Below are 18828 nucleotides of genomic sequence, written 5' to 3'. Positions count from 1 at the left end.
ACAGAAGAGGGGGAGAACAGGCCTTATATTGGCCCGGTGACCTCACAGGTCATGGGGTCCAGAGTGACCAATGGGAGTTGAAACCTGTGTCCCTGGGGGGATTTTCACACCTCTGTGTGACGTTGATGCCCCCTGGGAGACTGAGTTCCTTGCTCTGGTTTTTGATGGCCCCTGGGAGACTGAGTCCTGGAGGAACATGCGGCTTCAGGCTTTTGACTGAACATGTGATACACACAAAAACCAGGTCCCAACATCTATGATGTTTAAAGTATTTGCTCTGTCTATTATCCATGTTTACGGAATAATTGCAAAAACAGACTGTGACTAACAAGACCTATGGAGGGGATACATATAAAATAAAGAAAATCTTTTTGCCATCATCTTTATGACAGCATTATTTTTACCTGCTCTGGGCCCAAGTTAATGGCCCCTCAGGTTATGGATGTTTGAAATCTATTTCTTTTAAAATACCCTTTCCCACCTGCCAAAAAGTGATTGTACCTCCTAGTTTGTTACTAAAACTTACAAAATGCCTATTGGCGGATGGCAAACTACATCAAGGTGCATTACCCCCATCTACTGTGTTGCTGCACCGCAATTTCACTCTTAAGCTTTTCTCGTTCTCTAACATACAATCGAAACATAACAATCTTTACATCCTTTCACTTTTTACAGAAAATAGAAAAACCAGTAGACACTGAGGGGAACAGCCAGGGAGGTGTTACTAACAATGGTCTGACTGACTTTTCTGACTTGATGACATGTCACTGGCTACTTCTATACTGCTCCACACAAAACACTCCCTTTTGGCCCCTTCGCTCTCACAACATGAAAGAAGTACCTTTGTTGTTGGATCTCTATCTTCAGAATGCCCTTGGAGATTTTCCCAGTAATTCACCATCAACTGCTTCGGCCTAAGGTACAAAGGCATTCCAGCCAGCCTCAACTTGAAGAGCAGACTCACCTACTTGCTCCTCATTCTGACCCTGTTAGCTATCAAATATTAATTCACCCGCCAATAATCCAAACCAAACCTCAATTGTGATCATTAGCTTTACAAATACATACCTTCGTTATCACCGCACACTCACGTTGTAACAGATTGATTCACGTAAACCAGCTGTAGACGCATATAAACAGGGCAATAAAACGTTGACATTTTCTGGCAGGCAATAACCTTTTGACAAGACGTTTGAGAGTTTAGTGGTTTAGCTGTTTGTTCTAGTCGGAGGAAGAACATCATGGAGATCCAGACAACAACAACAACAACGATGAACACGTGGAAGGCGATGTTTCGCGAGCTGACAAAGGAGTTCATGGCAGAGTTTCTGGGGGTGTTTATCCTGATAGTGAGTACCTCCCTCTACACCTGTCATCCAGTTTAAACTGCCGCTCTCTAATAAGGTGTAAAACTGTGTCCCCAGGGTCTCTGACTGCTGTCTCTCATATGTCTCCATTAGCAGAAATAAGTCTCTCACATGTCAAAGAGTTGCTAGAAATCACAACAAGATGTGACTCATCTTTATTCATCATATCTCATCCATGGTGACCTGTTAAACAAAAAAACGAACTGGATTATTATAGATGCATTAAGCAATTTCCATTCAGTTGACGTCAGTAGAGAAATTATCAAATGGTCAATTTCACTTTACACTTCAGAGCAGAATCTGTTCTTCTCTTCTTTTTTTGTAAGAGTTGCTTCTGTTTCTCAGTTATTGTGTATTTCCTGAATGTTTCCAAGTTAGACTAATCATCTTTGGCAGGTCAGAGGCTGGACAAGAGGGCTAGTGTTAATGTTGGTATACTTACAATAACCATTCTTCCATCCTTTGTGTTTTTTTCCCCCTTTTTGTCCCAGCTCTTTGTATGTGGTTCAGTAGCCCAGGCGGTGGTCACTGGGGGGGGCTTTGGGGGAACCTCTTAACCTTCAACACGGGAATTAATCTGGGACTCATGTTGTCCGTTTACGTGGCAGGTGAAGTGTCAGGTAACACTCGCACCCACACTTCATATATACACAGTCACTACAACACAATTGCTTCTTAGTTCAGAGACAAATATTTGATCCTGCAAGTCCGTTTTGTGACTATCAATTATTTCCATTATCATATAAGCATTAATGTTGATGATCAATGGGGCAGAAAATGTTGAAAATTGTCAGACGTAGTTTCCTTAAGCAAAATAGCCTTTTCTGTCACACCACACTTTTTTTGGTGAGTTCAGTAGTTTTCGCAGCTCTCTGTGTGGCACATCATGGTCAGTCTAATGACCTGCAGTCTACAGTTGCCTTATAAAGATTCAGGCAGATTATGTCAGGTCTGGCTGGTTGTCTTGGTCAGTGTTGGTGAACAGGATGGAGAGATCAACAATGGGTGCATGGCTGATACCCCCAGTGGTGTTAGCACAGTGAGGTCAAAATCTTAACCCCAGAGAGTTAAATAAATGACCCGACACACTGCCACCGCAAAGACTTTGAATATACTTGGCTTAGGCATCTCAACGAGCTTGGAGACAGATGTTGGACCTTTTTAGTCAATTGATCAATTAATTAAGAATCAGCAGCTATTTTGTCATTTATCATTTAAGGACGAACTCCAGTTGAACACATCTGGATGTCTTGTTGGGGTCCACTGCATGACAGAAGAGATGGAATATAAAGCTTTTGTTGCTTTCCTTCATCTGCTTTGTTGTAGGAGCCCACTTGAACCCTGCAGTCACTCTGGCCCATGGTGATCCTGAGGAGGCTGCCACTGATGAAGTTCCTTTGTATGTGGCGGCACAGTTCCTGGGTGCTTTCGCTGGAGCCTCTGTCTTCTATGGGTTGTACTATGGTAGGTGCCAACGTGTAAATGTCATCACTATGAGACACTATCTCAGGAAGCAGAAAAAAACGGTCATGACCCAACTAATCTAGAAATCCTGCTTCCTGATATTTCAATACAGTTTTTTATGTGTGATTTATTATTTATAATGATGATCGTATTTTCTTTTCCTCAGATGTGTTGGTGGCATATACCAATGGAGTATTTGCTGTTACTGGTGCCAATGCCACAGCCCACATCTTTGCATCTTGTCCTTCCGAATATACTTCAGTCCTAAATGGGTTTTTGAATCAGGTAGGGGCTTTAAGATTTATAATTAAAAAAATGTCTGCTGATAATATATAGCTACTATATCCACATGGATTACAGAACTTAATGCACTTTACACAAACGGCCTGATGACATGAAAGCAAAGCACATTTTTTAAAATCTTATTTCAGCTATTAGCTTTGGAGGGTTTTTACCTCTTTTTATGGAATTATTGATGTATTTTTCCAACATGGTCTAAGTATAGGAAGCCAATAGAGCACAGAGATGCATGTGAGCCTATATATACTGATATAATCTGTGAGCGTGCATTTTGTGCAGTCATGAATGAATGCAATCATAAATGGACAAAATGCTCCAGTGCTGAGAATAAATATCATCTGTTATGGATTTGAGGTGAGATTGACATGGTGGTTATTGTATTTGTGAAGGCTACTAGGGTAGTTAACGTCTAATATGTTTTCTTCTCTTTCACTTGTTGTCGATCATATACATTTGTGTACTTTCAGTTCATGTTGTTTGTTAAAATTGCTTCCCAACTGATTCGATTTTTAAAGGCCATGATTTCTGCATGTAACAGCATTAGTGATGTAAATCAAATAGCAACACCAGAAACATTAATAGTTAACCTTCAGAGTAATGATCATCTCACCCAGCAGTGACCCTTTATGGAGCTATAGTAACGCTGATTTATACAGACTGAAAAGTAGGATAAAGGGGAAGCCTCATGATTAAGCTTAAACAAAACAACAGGGCCGATGGGGTTACTGAAAAAACATCCTCTCAATAACATCAATGGAACGTAATTGTTGTTAATTTCCTTATGCTTTTTTAAGGTAATTGGCACAGCCGCTCTGATCGTGGGCATCCTGGCCTTCATTGGCGAGAACAACAACAGCCAATCCAAAAGGCCTGCAACCTCTGGCCATCAGCTGATCATCATAGCCATCGCAGTGTCCATGGGTCTGAACAGCTATACCCTCAACCCAGCTCAAGACCTCAGCCCACAGCTCTTCGCGGCTGTGGCTGGCTGGGGCCTGTATGTGTTCAGGTAATTTTAATGATGTAGAAACAAATACGTTCCTGGTATAATCTGTGACAGACTGTGTTTAAAGTTTTCTAACATAAAATAGAGAGTTTAGGACTTTCTGAGCTATGTTGGGATTATTACCAGAGAGAAAAAATGGGAAGAAATCTTTTTTTTCCTTTTTGGTCGTTTTGGTTTAAAGGGGATGCATCCCCCCCCCTCATCCACATACAAGTCACCTACTGAGTACAAGTGTTTGAAAATCCTTGTATCAGGCAAAGTCGTTTATATCCTTTCAATAAACGAGTAGCTTGACATTTTTGGGGATAGTTAATGCTCTTAAGGGATGCAGATAGGTGAATATCTCTTTTTGCTCAATGCGCCTCTATGCAAACCTGAGAGTGATATCATTCATCTCACCTATCTTAAAGCAAAAATAGGATATAGTGTTATATTGTCCATGCAAAGTCATTTCTAACCCTTAGAATCTAAGGGGCATCAGAGGTCACTAACAGGCGGACCGCGGTCTGGGTCCGGACCCAGAAGCCGTCCCGTACGGACCCGGACCTACAGCCAAAACAGATGGTTATGATTTAAAACCTGACGGGGCGCTTCTATTTGTAACTGGCGCAGCTTTTGTAGTCTTTACGGTAGTGGTTTAGCGGATGAGGAAACGCACAGACCAATTGCATGCGAGTTAAGCCATCCCACGTGATACTACTCAGCCAATCAAGTCTGTGCATTCCAGGCGGTAAACATTGCGACTCTACAGTGCAGACAGATGAGAGAGTTAGAGGCAAGTTACACATGAAAAGATGGTAGAAAGAAAAAGAAAGATAGAGATACAGGTAGAGAAAACAAAGGGAGAGATACAGAGGAGTGAGACGGAGAAAGGGAGAGAAACAGGAGTGAGACGGAGAAAGGGAGAGAAACAGGGGTGAGACGGAGAAAGGGAGAGAAACAGGAGTGAGACGGAGAAAGGGAGAGAAACAGAGAAGTGAGACGGAGAAAGGGAGAGAAACAGGAGTGAGACGGAGAAAGGGAGAGAAACAGAGGAGTGAGACGGAGAAAGGGAGAGAAACAGGAGTGAGACGGAGAAAGGGAGAGAAACAGAGGAGTGAGACGGAGAAAGGGAGAGAAACAGGAGTGAGACGGAGAAAGGGAGAGAAACAGAGGAGTGAGACGGAGAAAGGGAGAGAAACAGGAGTGAGACGGAGAAAGGGAGAGAAACAGAGGAGTGAGACGGAGAAAGGGAGAGAAACAGGAGTGAGACGGAGAAAGTTGAGAAACAGGAGTGAGACGGAGAAAGGGAGAGAAACAGGAGTGAGACGGAGAAAGGGAGAGAAACAGAGGAGTGAGACGGAGAAAGGGAGAGAAACAGACGAACAAAGTGGGGGAGTGGGATATAAGAGGGGAAGAAAGTGATTCTAAAACTGTTCAATTGTTGAGATGTGTTGAGATTTATTATCTGTAAAATTGGTTGAGATTTTTGAGTCAAGATGTGAAACAGAAAAAGGGAAATTCAAGCTTTTGCTCCCTTTTATTTAATTTTTCTGAAGTTAAGCCCTTTATTTGAACATGCACAATTTTCACATTTTATTTATTTTCTCTTATTTTGAAATGCAGCCCTACTTTTATTTAGTTAATGAGAGAACATTATATATATCTGCAATCATACATATATGTTCAGTTCTTTGTTACGTGACAATAAATATTGTCAAAGTTTTTGAATCGTACTGAATTCATTTGATTTGACAGTCAGGTATTTAGTACATGCAGATGTTGATACAACTACTAGGCTACTTAAATATATATCACACTAAATAGTTAGACATTATGATCTTCCGGACCTTTGCTTCAAGAATTTTTCTCTATCTGGACCTCTTTAAATTTTAGTTGAATACCCCTGCCTTAGATGAATGAGTAAATTGTCTCATATGAATGCTAACAAGGTGTTAACACGGGAATCTTTCACCTCTCTGCTATCCTCCCATATGACGGTAATTAACATTAGTTTCTCCCTCACTGGTAAACTTTCTTACTCCATGCACCCAGTTTGCAATCCAAGCTTTCTGTTAAAAATGTGTCTGATGTCAGACGTTGCTTCAGTAATTTCCTTAAACTTGACAAAGCTCAGAGCCATAGAGGAACTAAATAGTGTTGACCTGTTCAGTGGTGGCAGACCCAATCAAGTCAGAATTTAAGGGTTTAATTCATGCAGGAAGCTGTGATAATAACTACACAGTTAATTTGTGCTTTGTCATTATTATTCATGTGTACGTGTCCCTACTGCAGAGCTGGAGATTACGAGTTTTGGATCCAGTTGACAGGGCCCATGGTGGGTGCAGCACTTGGAGATGGTATTTACGCTCTCTTCATTGAGTGGAACCACACTGAGCCAGTTATACGAGAGCAGAGAACTACTTCCAGGACACTGTTTGAAATGATCACCATGATTTAAACCTGGAGGAGACGACAAAAATGTTCTTCTAAATGAAGCAGTTTTTTAGAAAGCATGTTGTATGTGAAGGACTATCATTCTATTAATGTATGAATAAAGTATTTTTGTAGAAGATCTGGTCTTTTATGAGTTTCAAAATATTAAACCATGCTTATAAAATATATATATATATAAAATTAGACATCAGGTTTTTCCTTTAATTCATGATATAATACTTTTCCTTTGTATTTTATATACACATACAGTAATCTTTATGTTTCTTTTTACTGGGATCATCCTGTTGTAAGAGGTATTTGCCAAGCGTCTGTACAGTTTTAAAAATATATATATTTCTGTCTACCTCACAAAGAGTTAACTGTAGGAACAGTTGATTTAGCCAGTGCTTTGTGGAGTGACTCCTTGTGTTCTGTTTCACTTCATCCTTTGGATGTGTGTAAAGATAGTGTGATTGATTGCTTTATCTTGCTGCCAGCATTGTAGTTTTACACACAATGTAAAGATTACACTGGTGTCGCTTGTGTTTTCAATTATTTCCATATTGCCGTGACACACAATTCCTATGTTATGCTGGATTACAGATTAATGAGACATGCTTGATATCGAAGAGCCATAACTCAACATAAGTGTCTGCTAAGTCGGGCTATGCAAACACTAATTGTTTACATCAGCACTTAGATGGTTTAGGGATTGTAAAATGGGAGTTGTCTGTGTTCTTACTGTGTTTCTTGTGATTAGTTATGCTTCAAATCCTGTGAGCAGAAGAATGTGCAAGTTGCAAAGACATCCTGAGGTCACCAGGCTGTTTGATACATAATCCAGCCTGTAACATGGATAACATGCTGTGAGCACCACTGTAAGACGATATGGTGCATATAGACCTATACAGAATGCTGATGTCAGTTTGTTATTATGTCGGTGGCTCTGTTCAGGTTTGTGATTTTGGGTGTGGAGGGCCGATGATTTTAGGAGCTGTGTGTGTGGTGATGCTGGTGAGTTTTGTTTTTGATGTCAGAGAGAATGTTGTTTATTCATAAATGCTTGAATGTAGTGTACCATTTTAAGGCAGAGGAGAGATGGGCCTAGGGCTAAAAGCCGTGGAAATGGGATGGTTGTGTGTAATGAAATTAATGGTGACCAGTCATATGCTGCGGAAAAACCATCGCGCCTTTAGGCATGGGAGGAGGAAATGGTATTGAATGAATGGCAATGTACTTACTGTGCTCATTTGAGGTATTTGAAATGAAATGTATTCCATCTAATAAATATATAATAGTATTGGAAGTAAAGTATACTACCTTATATACAAACAGACCTGTATAATAAAGATTGTTTTGTATAGCCCGGTGGGAATGTTATTTTGGGTCCTTGAAAAGTCATGTATAGGTTTTGAAAACATTGTCCATGAAGTTGTGTGGCAGAGCAGATAAGATAACCTTAGTCAGACTTTAATATATTACTCACATATAGTCCACATCCTAGGCATTGAAAACAAAATAAGCAGTGGTACCACAGAAAGTAATCTCTCATCATTTCCCACTTCATCAGTTAGTGATCAATATTTTACACAGTTTAGTTGAATGGGTAGTTTTACCATAGACTGTATATAAAGTTTAACACTACTTTCATGATGCATAGTGGGATATTGAGTTTGTAGTGTAATGCTATATTCTCATTAAACATTCAGACATAACTAGAAAATGAAGAGCTCAGTGATTTCAGACACAGCTCAGAAAATAAAAGAAAAATAAGACATATTTATTTACAGATTGTTTTGTGCAACAAATAACACGAGGTGGAAGGTAAAAAGTCATTCATTACATTTCATAAACTAACACTCAAAAATTTTTCATTTAAAAAATGAATCAGTTGTGTTTATGGATATGTTACTCAATGTAGAATATATATCAAATACATTTCTGTATATAACTTACAGATTAATTAATTTCATCATTAACACCTAGTGATGTGATGTGAACTGTTATGTGATGGAACTGACGTAAAAAGCACATCACTGAATGGCATTGAACAATGTGACTGGAACAAAATTGACTCGTTTTCATATTTGAATATTTATTGTTTGGTGTTGCTTCATGAAGTGAAAATAATCAGATGAAGTTTCCCGTTTTGTCCACTAGGTGAAGCCATGTTCAGTGATTGGTTTCAGAGTTGTGTCAGTGAATCATGTCTTTTTAAAATAGGAGATATGAGCCCGTTACATTGAACCTGTTGAATAGGTGTTGACCTGAGGATCTGCAGCAGTTTCACATCTCAACCTCAAATATAAAGTAACATCACATAAAACACCTGCTTTCACTTTCACACAAAGTCTGAGTCCAACCGAGACACAAACTAACGCCTTCTACTGCTTTTGTTTCAACCAAATATTAAAAAATAATCCAAAAAGTATCGTGAAGACAACAAATAAGCCACAAATGAGAAATTACATCATCCTCACGCTTTCCACCCCCATGTTTTATAAACACAGTCCCATTGACATCAGTTGACATCATAAGGCTACAAGCGAAATTTCAATGTTGCTTGGACGTTACGGAGGAATTGATGCAACTCACATTTATCAAGTTATCAAAGCAACATTTTGAGAAAATGTTAAAAAGGTTACTGACTCACTGTGTGAACTTTCTCTGACAAGGAGTTTGAGGCTCCTCCTCGATTTATTTGTATGAAACTTGGAGACAGTCCAGGGAACATCTTAAAGACCTTATGTGTTAAGTTCAGTTTCAGGCCTATTTCATGGATAAATGACCAAAGGTTTTATTTTTTTGAATGTTTGTTTATTCATTCATGATCATTTAATAACCATCTATTTAAATACATAATTGAGATTTGCTTGTAACATTTAAAAAAATATTAAACACTGATATGAGTCAGATATTACAGAATCATGTCTTCAGAGTACAGTACAAAGAGGAACAGAACAGAAAGTTCTTAGTTTCAAAAGTATTGAAATTATGCAAGTGACGACAAACAAGGAAGAAAATCTTTACCTTTAATTGAACCTGCTGTGTTCAGAAATCTACTGTGAATTTGTCATATTCATAATACATGTCATTAAAGTTTGTATACTTTTAACACATGTGCAAATGTGTGAAGTGACAAAAGAAACATATTGGGTGAATAACAGACTATACACTAGTGTAGTACTATGTGTGACAGACCGTTTTTGAGTAATGTCCTTCAGAGTGCATAAAAAATTGGACTAATACAATGACAATGCCTTGTATGTTTCCCACTGTTACACATAAAGCTATCACTGCCCAGGCGTGTGTAAATCTGTAGAACCTATTGTGTGTGTGTGTTGCGTAATTCATTACATCTTTAAAACACTAAGGCCTCCCCAAAATTACACGGAGCAATACAAAAGTGGTCTAACAAGCTCAGCGGCGGCCTTTTTCAATGGAAAGATGAACTGTAATTGAAAAATCAGAGCTTGTGAGGATAACTTGGATTCATGGCAGGCAGGGTGTATCCAATGTGAGGGTTTAACAGTGGAACAGGGTAAGGATATGGATAAACAACCGAGCCAGCTAGAGCAGAGGGAGCTGGACCCATTGGTATATGACGGTACATCAGCTGGGACTGTGGTAGTCTCATTCTGTTGGGGAGAAACACAGGGTGGAATGGAGGCGGATGCCGAGAGTCTCTCCCTGATTTGTCGTAGCTTGACAGACGCACAGCACCGGCAGGGAGGGCGGTGGCCTGGGACACACTCTGCTGAGAGACAGGACTTTTCTGTAGCATCGTCCTGGATTTATCCCTCTTCTCTGTCGGATAAACCCATGGAACCACGTTGCTCAGCTTCTTAGCATGAGTCTGATGGTCGTCCTGGTGCACCAACCTGCCCTGGTGGATTTTATAACTCGGCCGCATGGGAGCAGGCCGCATAAGCTGAACCGATTTTGGAATAACTTTGGTAAAACTGGAGGTAGAAGTCGACTGGAAAGGATGGGTGAAATATTTGCTACCCACTTTGTGGACTGGCTCCCAATCTCTAATTTGGCTTTTTATTGAGTCAAGCGATTAGTAATTGGGAGCTGACCTGAGAGATGTGCTTATTTGGTCCTGCAGAGTCTTTTGATACCTGAGTACAGCTCACAGACACATTGTCCTCACCACAGTTGGATGTAACAGAGCTACAACAGTTTTGGCTCAGCTTTGAGCTTGATGCAGGCTTATCTTCATTCCCTGTTGGTTCATCCTCTGATGACACAGAGAGAGGGGAGGGGCTGCGGGAAGAGGAGGAGGATAAAGGCAGCGGGAGCCATCATCGGAGGAGCTGCAGTTGTGGCTGGAAGAAGCCCGGGCTGGAGGACTGGGAGCAGCGGATGACCGAGGGCCTTTCTTTATCCTCGCTCTGTGGACTCGGGGGCAAATTCAAGCTGGCCTGAGCCATGCGCTTTTTTTTCTCCAGGAGGAGAGATGACCTCTGCAGCAGCAGCAGAAGTGATGTGAGCAGTCCAAGGATTAGATGTGGACACTGGGAGAAGGGCGTAGACAGAAGTGCAAAGATCAGTGGGGGCTCTGATTGGCTGAGAGCAGTCTGGATATTGTCTGTCAGACGCAGCAGCCCAGAGAGCAGAGTGAGGATGAATCACTGGTTCACTTTGGCAGGCGACCTCTGGACTCCTCTGGGTCTGTAAAATACAAGGGGATAGTAAAGGAAACACTCTATGTACATATTGTGAGCATCTTTTTCTAGACTTTTCTTCAGAGACACGTTACCTCAGAATCCATCTCTCTATCCGACTGACTCCTTTTTCTCTTAACCTCTACTTTTTTAATCTTCCCATCCAGTTTCTCTTGTACGGTTTCCGTGGTTTGCTTGGGGGCAGAGGTTTGTCCTCGTCTCCGTTAATGTGTCTTTCAAATGGCAGCACGAGCCTGAAGAAATACATATGTGATTATCAGTCTGATCAGAATCTGTGCTGATTGAATTGACAGGGTGGGAAACAGAATAATCCTCACCTCTCATAGTGCCTACGAGTGCATGTAGCAGCACTGGTGCTGCCTGGACTTCCTCCCAGCTCGTCATACACTTTCTTCCAAAGACGCTGTGTCGTCACCTTTACACAGTGGGGGGGTGGGGACAGCTCAAGTCAATAATTGTTACAGTAATTTAGTTTTTTTCAATGTGTGAGGTATAAGTGACAGCTTTTAACATGGATCAAAAACATGACACAGTGATGCTTAAAGGGCCCACATTTTACACCTTTCTGGGATTTAATTTGAGGTATTGGTACCCCTAAGATGATATATCAGTGGTTTAAAGTCGAAAAAACTGCTGCAATGTGTATTTCCATGTCCTCTCCTCTGCCTCTCTCTGGAGCTGCAGACAGAACAGGCAGTTTTCGCCTGCCTCTTGAGCCCCTCCTCTGATTGGCTGACTGCACTTTGAGTGCTTCGCGACCAGGCCTATCACCCGTCTCATTCTGGTAAACACAGCTGAAAGTCACTTTATGTTTGCAGCTATAGAAGAACAGCCACATATTTACAGTCGGTTACAACAGGATGTTTCTGAACGGTAAGTTACACCGTCCTCATGTTGGTTCAAGTTTTAGCAGGACAGTCGGCCAATGTAGGGGTAACGTCCCGAGTTACAGGACGGGGTTTCACAACAGTTTCAATACGGAGTAACGTAGACTTTACTCCGAAGTGAGCACAGCGACACGGTACGTCAGAAGAAATAAAGCGTAACCGCTGGTCTCGAACAGTAACGCTCTTAGGAGGAATGTGCACGGACACATTCTCTTCCTTGCATCCCTCCACGCTGCAGTGTTTCTTCAGTGTTGTTTGTTTGTGGTTAGCCTGTGGTAGCTAACAAGCTGCTAGCTCAGCAACATGTCTACTTGGTGTCGCGTTCGGTGTGGAGGGGGGGGGGGGGGGGGGGGGGGGGGGGGGGGGGGGGGGGGGGGGGGGGGGGTGGGGGGGGGGGGGTGGTGGGTGGTAGGTTCGGAGGTTGGACTGGTACCTGCTGGGTGGGGCTGAGAGTCGAGTGCGATCCCGAATGACATCATACGGAGGAGGAAGTACAAAACGAGACGTTTCGATAATTTAACATATTTCTTAGAATGGACTGAGTGGACTGTTTTCAATACTAAGAGGATCCCTACTGACCCCCTTCAAGTAATTACGGATAGTAAAAGACCAGAAAATGTATTTACACAATATGGGGCCCTTTAAAACAAAAAGGCTCATGGTCTCTTCTTCTTCTAAGTATAAACTAAAGGCTGTATATAACGATGGACGACATGACAGCCCCCCAAAAGTGAAGCTAAAGCTAAACTGGTGGCTGGCTGCAGTATAGGTCATAAATCCTGCCTCCTCCATGTAAACAGATGGGACATGAACTGAAGAAAAAGTCAAAATCAATGTCTGATAAATTATTGTCAGAGATGTTTTCTCTCATTTTGGGTCATTTTTATCACACTGGTATATGTTCAAGTGCTTAGTTTGGTCATGATTTGATGCTGTAAACATGGGGTGAAACGTTATGATTGACAGCTCAGAATGACCTCGCTTCCGTAGCTCCATCACCTGATCGCTTCTGCGCAGACCCTGGCTCCAAATATGCAAGATTGCATTGTTCATATGTGGGATATTTTAGCTTTATCTGTTGATAGTGGGAGGAAGTGGAGACGTGTCATCCAGTCTAGAGTACAAACTAAAGGGCTGCATGGGGCTAATACAATGAGAAACAACTGTTGATAATAAATTATTATCTTGTTTTTGTTCTGAAATTGTTCAAAAAGGTTCATTTATTACTATGTTTTACTCATTTTTATTATCTAACTTGCCGTTGTGTGCATTCTCACACTGCAAAATTAACTTGCCTCCAGATTGTGGCCCTTTGGTTTCATTTTGTATTAAGGGTTCAGGCCCGACTCTACCTGCTCTCAGGTATACTTCCAAACTGTTTTAAAGAAAGGCGATCGCAGGTTATCATTTAAATGTCACGTCTGCTGAGAGAACACTTCCATTTTTACATTTGTCAATGCTGCCTTTCTGCTATTTCAGTATATGAGCTTCGCTCTCTCTGAACTTGTCCCTGTGTGTCACTGTGTCATTATCAAAAACAACTGTGCATGTGCGGTGACGCTTTGACAGCTCAGAGGAATTAATGTCCTGCAGTGTGGTAAAAAAACCACAACGTTTGCAGCAACTGACTTATTGCGCATTTTCCACTGACAGACAACAAAAACTTGTTTCGCATCAGTCACACGACTGTGAACAATAAAGAACTTGAACTTACCAAATCGTAGCCTCCACGTTTCTCAACGGCTTTGTAGATCCTCCAAAGATTGACTGAGGGTGGAAAAAACATACGTGAGAACCTGTTTATTTCAAATTCCCCTCGAATATTGTGCAAGCATGGCGCTGATGAATATAAACTCACTCTGTTTGAAGCCCAGATGTGGGATCCTCTCTATAGGTGAACCTTTTTCCTTCATGAAAGAGTGCAGACTTGACACAAAAGCCTTCTCCTCCATCTGCACTGGACTGGGCCTCGTCTCTTCCTCACATTCAGTCGTAGAGTCATGAATCTCGATAACAGCGGGAGAAGCCTGGCAAAGCATGCGAGAGTGTGTCAGGTATACAGCTCCTGTAAATATGACAGGGTCCACTGCACTGATGTGGAAACCTGTTTTACAGTTGAAGGTATTTTGATGGATGGGAAAATGACACAGGCAGTCCTCTCATGGGACACAAAAGGTGAAATGAAACATCACAATCAGAGGAGGTTTTCACCGCTACTTTCTCTAGATAACCGCTGCACATCCTGTCTGCAGAGATAGTAGCAGACTTGTGGGGGGTTTGGTCTGGAGTTGTCATAAATGTCACTTTGAAAAACGAACATAAGCCATAAGAAGGAATTTATATATTAAGTATTGAAAAAAAGATATACCAGATGAGAAGTCATCCTGCTGAAACTAGAATGGCGCTCAGTAGAGGGTATTAAATAAGGAATTCAAACGTATAAGCCACTGTAATACAGCAAATTACGTTTCATTCAAGATCTTCACTGCAGATAAACCAGGTAGGATGAACAAACTTCACTCTGCACACTTTATATAAACTCTCTGCACACGATGTCCAGCACTCAAAGGAAGAAAATTCTTAAGTTGCTCTGGAGCATTAGCAAAGGCAAAGAGAACAGTCCATTCTAAACAGGCACGTATAGAATGGACACTGCACTATAGTAATATCTAAAAACACTGTACTTCTTCAGAACTTGTGTCAGTAACAGCCAAGAAGTCCAGAAGTCCAGTGTAAGAAATTGATAATGTCACTATTTGTGGTTTGCAGGAAAGCAGAAATGAAACAGTGAAGGCATGCACAATTAAATACATCAGTTAGGAAGATGTCAAAAAGAGAAGTGTCAAACAACCGAAACATAAGAAGAGAAACTGTTAATGCAGGCGACACAGTGTCTGAACACCGGTGATATTCTCGGTTTGATTTAAGGATGGTCGTTCTCAGAAAATCAGAAATGCTGAAGCGAGCTGAAAACTTGACCTTGTTGTTTTGTGATGTGGACGATATTCAGTGAATACAATGGATCCGCCTGGTTAATAAGGCCTGACAGGACAATTCTGTCCTCCATCCACAGCTTGGAACATGAAAAAACACACATTACTCTTTAACGACCAGCTTCCATGTGAACTGGTTAATTTATTTATTCGTTATAACTTTAAGTATCTTTAAAGAAATTGCACTTATTTAGCTCAACACAATTGAACAGCTCTTTTATGGTGTTTTATTGTTTGAGTGGATGTTTGTCAGAGCATGGCTGTATCTTGTTTCTTCGGTCTTCTTTTTATTGCCCTCAAACACATTGCCTTTGGGATTAATAAACTTGTATTGTGTTGTATTGTATGGTATAGTATTTGTATTGTATTTGTATTTGTATTGTATTGTATTGTATTGTATTGTATTGTATTGTATTGTATTGTATTGTATTGTATTGTACACAGCAACAATCTTTTTCCAGTCATGTGGACTCTGACTTAAACAGCACATATATAGTCACTTCTGTTATTGTAGCAGAATCAAACCTGATGGTCTTTCATATCAGATATTTCTACGTGAAATCTCACTTTGCCACTGCGTCGATCAATTTTCATAGTCTGGATGTCACTGGTGACCACAATGTCAGTATTTCACGTTGAATCACCGCACGTAGCAGCTGCTTTATTTCAGTCATTGTACCACACAACGGCTCGAGGTGGTTTCATATTGAATCAAGTTCCTGTATGCGGTTCCTGGTTCCGAGAAGTAGGCCTCCAGTGAGTAATAGTGAAGGTGCAGGCCTCTAACCAAGATAACCTGACTGAGTCACAGTGCAGCGACGCCACACTGATGGACTTCACAGCTCAACCTGTCTGACTTTCCACTGTTACTCTGCAGCGCCAAGTAGAACAGCTCGATCTATTTCCAGGACGGTTGGTTGCTTCAAAGTGGAACATGGTGTCTAAATATATTTGCGTCTGCAGACAAAGTTGTGTGAGAGTGACGGCTATACAGCAGATGAAATTTCAAAATTTAGCTTTGGGTATTTCATCAGTAAAATTCACCGATCTTCACTTTCAGTCAGTGATTCACAAAACTTTCAGGTTCCTGCCTCAATGTCTGCCTACAGGAAACGTCTAAGCCACACACGGTGGCCTCTTGTCTGTAGATATCGCTCTACACCAGACAGCAAATATCATTTTGTCACATTCAGTTCATTTCCACTGGGTGATTTATATTTTGTGGAAAACCATGTGGGTGATGTTGATGTCAAAGTGTAGATATGTGACTCTCTAAGTGATTGTCAGTGGCGTACTGGGTCGCTGCTATCGACAGGCCTGAGGTCACCACACAAACCACTGGGCTTTCGGGTCGCATCATCAGTCTTGGAAATTTCTCATATTGTTTGTTTCCCTTCAGTTACCAGAACAGACTACAGGCTGTGAAGACCTCCTGCAGTCTCTGTGTGCGAGGTGAAATACCGTGTGGTGGGTGCGTGACGAGCGTGTCCTCGTCAGAATACCAAGCAGAATCATCTTACTCATTTCACAATCAAGACGAAACAACTGTATGCATGCAATCAGCACTTCAAAGACCGAATCTGCCACTATCTCAAATTCACCCAAAACAGGGAAATGAAAACACAACTCACTGTGAGGAGTCATGTCGGAAGTCCCAGATTAACTGTAAATGATTGTACAGCTTGCTAGAAGAAGGCCAACTGACACTTCATCTGAAGTTAGTACCTGGTTCATGGTCCGCTTCTCTTCTGTCTGTTGGGACGTCTCTCTCTGGTCCTCTTGAGCTTCACACATGAAACACAGACATGGGATTTACAACTTCGCCGTGAAAACAAAATCCTGTGAACTGTGTGAATTTGAATTCAGGGAACCACCGTGTTGAAACTAACCACTTCTTCATTTCTGGAAAAATCATATGTAGCAATGCACTGTCTACACAGGTTAAAACATGGGCTATATATTATAAATAAGTAGATTGTTTTTGCTGTTGGGTCTGATTTACTTTTGGTTCATTGATCAGGTGACCCTTCTGTGGAACATATTGTCAACTGAGCCTGATATGATACCACAAGTTGCAAAACCACTTCCTGCTTGTAAGCTGCACAGTATGACAGTACTAAAACATCTGTGACTATAATATTACTGTCACTAGTGGAATAGAATACATAGAGAAATGTTGCACATCTAATTTGCACCGTGAATAAAGTAATAAAACATGCTGGAGCCCTGAGGATGAAATGTAATTCAGATGAAATATCACACAATTCCTCGTATAGCCCCCCACCCACACTGATATCATTTGTGTGCAAAACCAACATACTTCTCTTTTGAGATCACTTGTTTCCTGTGCTGCGGCTTGAACCTTTAATTCTGCTTTCATTCGCTCTAACTTCTCCATTTCACGTGTTGAAGAAATATTTTTGATGTACTCTTTCTAACGTGCACTGACACTTCATACATTTGTTCAACACTAAATGCTAAAACGTGTGTCAATTATATATATAATTATATTATCAAGTTTCACATCTTAGTCAAATTACTGTGATACACACTTATTCAGGATTGAGGTTAATGACATATTCCTGAGGCATTGAAGCTTTAGTAAAATTTTCACAAATCAGTGAAATGTAAACTAGTTTACTTTTGCAAAAGCAGACAGTTGTTTATAAAAACAAGGAAAAGGATTTAAAGTCTAATATTTATCAGTATAACATAAACTATTAAAGTATTTAAACCTGCTGTTTAATAGAGCTGTGATCAGTGTCTGGCTTCAGTAAAGATGAAAATAATTCTCACCCATGTCTAGAAGTTGTCCTCTAGTCTCCGGCTTGGCTGTGTTTTGTGACAATAACTCACGTGGTGCCCCAACAACTCCACACCTCGAAAAAGGAAGGTGTCTCCACAAGACAGTTTCATTGGTTGACTGGTGGCACCACAGTTCCCCCCTCCCTCCGCCCCCCCCCCCCCCCCTTTATTTATTGAGTCTGAGAATGTTTGTTCTCCTCAGAAAACAGCAGCTGTGTTTAAATTGTGTATCTAAGCACAAATCAAACAGAATACAATGCTGCACAGATACATATGTTGTTTGTTGCCTCATTTCTTAAGAAGATTATGTTGATGTTATCAGTGACACATTGTAATGTCATAACTAATTCTAACATATTTTACCACAAATTACAAAAAACAACCAATACAGTCTTCATTATAATAACTTATAATCAATTAATAACGTTTATTCTTAAAGTAAAAAGAGACTAAATAGATTAAGATAATAAATACAAGAAGACACAAGATAAAATATTAATATTTAAAAATAGTAATAATACAAGACAAAAATGACGAAGACAATAATAAATGCCTCATCCCTCAAGTTTTTTATTTAATATAATTTTAGACAGAATAAGACCAAAGCCCGTGATTATAGCCTGGTCACCTTCATTGTTCAGACCGAATTTACCGAAATTCCTTAATTTCAGGAAGTGAAACAAACATTCAGCCCATGCCCAGAATAAATGTTAAATGTCTCTAAATGACTCACATCAGTTCCCATATGTCTTTATTATTGGAACAATGTATTTCAGGAATATTTGAAATAAGGTACAAACTGTCAGATGTACATCAGTGCCTCAATAAGTGTTTTTACTGTCTGATTCACCATCAACTGAGTTATCTTAATTATACTTCATTGTTTCATGTCACTGGGGC

The 18828-nt window shown here is 40.6% G+C and overlaps 2 protein-coding genes across 2 annotated transcripts; one reads left to right on the top strand and one right to left on the bottom strand.

The window, feature by feature from the left end:
* Nucleotides 1-1271: 1271 nt before the first annotated feature.
* LOC117767701 (aquaporin-9-like) lies at nt 1272-6680 on the top strand. Its single transcript, XM_034595525.1, is given in 7 exon segments — nt 1272-1349; nt 1859-1909; nt 1912-1987; nt 2694-2831; nt 2998-3116; nt 3926-4140; nt 6412-6680. Coding segments are annotated over 7 exon segments (843 nt in total). The 3' UTR covers nt 6578-6680.
* A 3157-nt stretch (nt 6681-9837) lies between these two features.
* Nucleotides 9838-17987, bottom strand: arid5a (AT rich interactive domain 5A (MRF1-like)). Its single transcript, XM_034596567.1, is given in 12 exon segments — nt 9838-10615; nt 10617-10855; nt 10858-10903; nt 10905-11006; nt 11008-11229; nt 11318-11388; nt 11391-11476; nt 11561-11658; nt 13845-13897; nt 13989-14157; nt 16849-16907; nt 17920-17987. Coding segments are annotated over 12 exon segments (1746 nt in total). The 5' UTR covers nt 17924-17987; the 3' UTR covers nt 9838-10018.
* Nucleotides 17988-18828: the final 841 nt, after the last annotated feature.

Source organism: Hippoglossus hippoglossus, chromosome 9, assembly GCF_009819705.1.
Source record: "Hippoglossus hippoglossus isolate fHipHip1 chromosome 9, fHipHip1.pri, whole genome shotgun sequence".
NCBI lineage: Eukaryota > Metazoa > Chordata > Actinopteri > Pleuronectiformes > Pleuronectidae > Hippoglossus > Hippoglossus hippoglossus.
The sequence above is the reverse complement of the archived record's forward strand: the minus strand, read 5'-3'. Positions and strand labels throughout refer to the sequence as shown.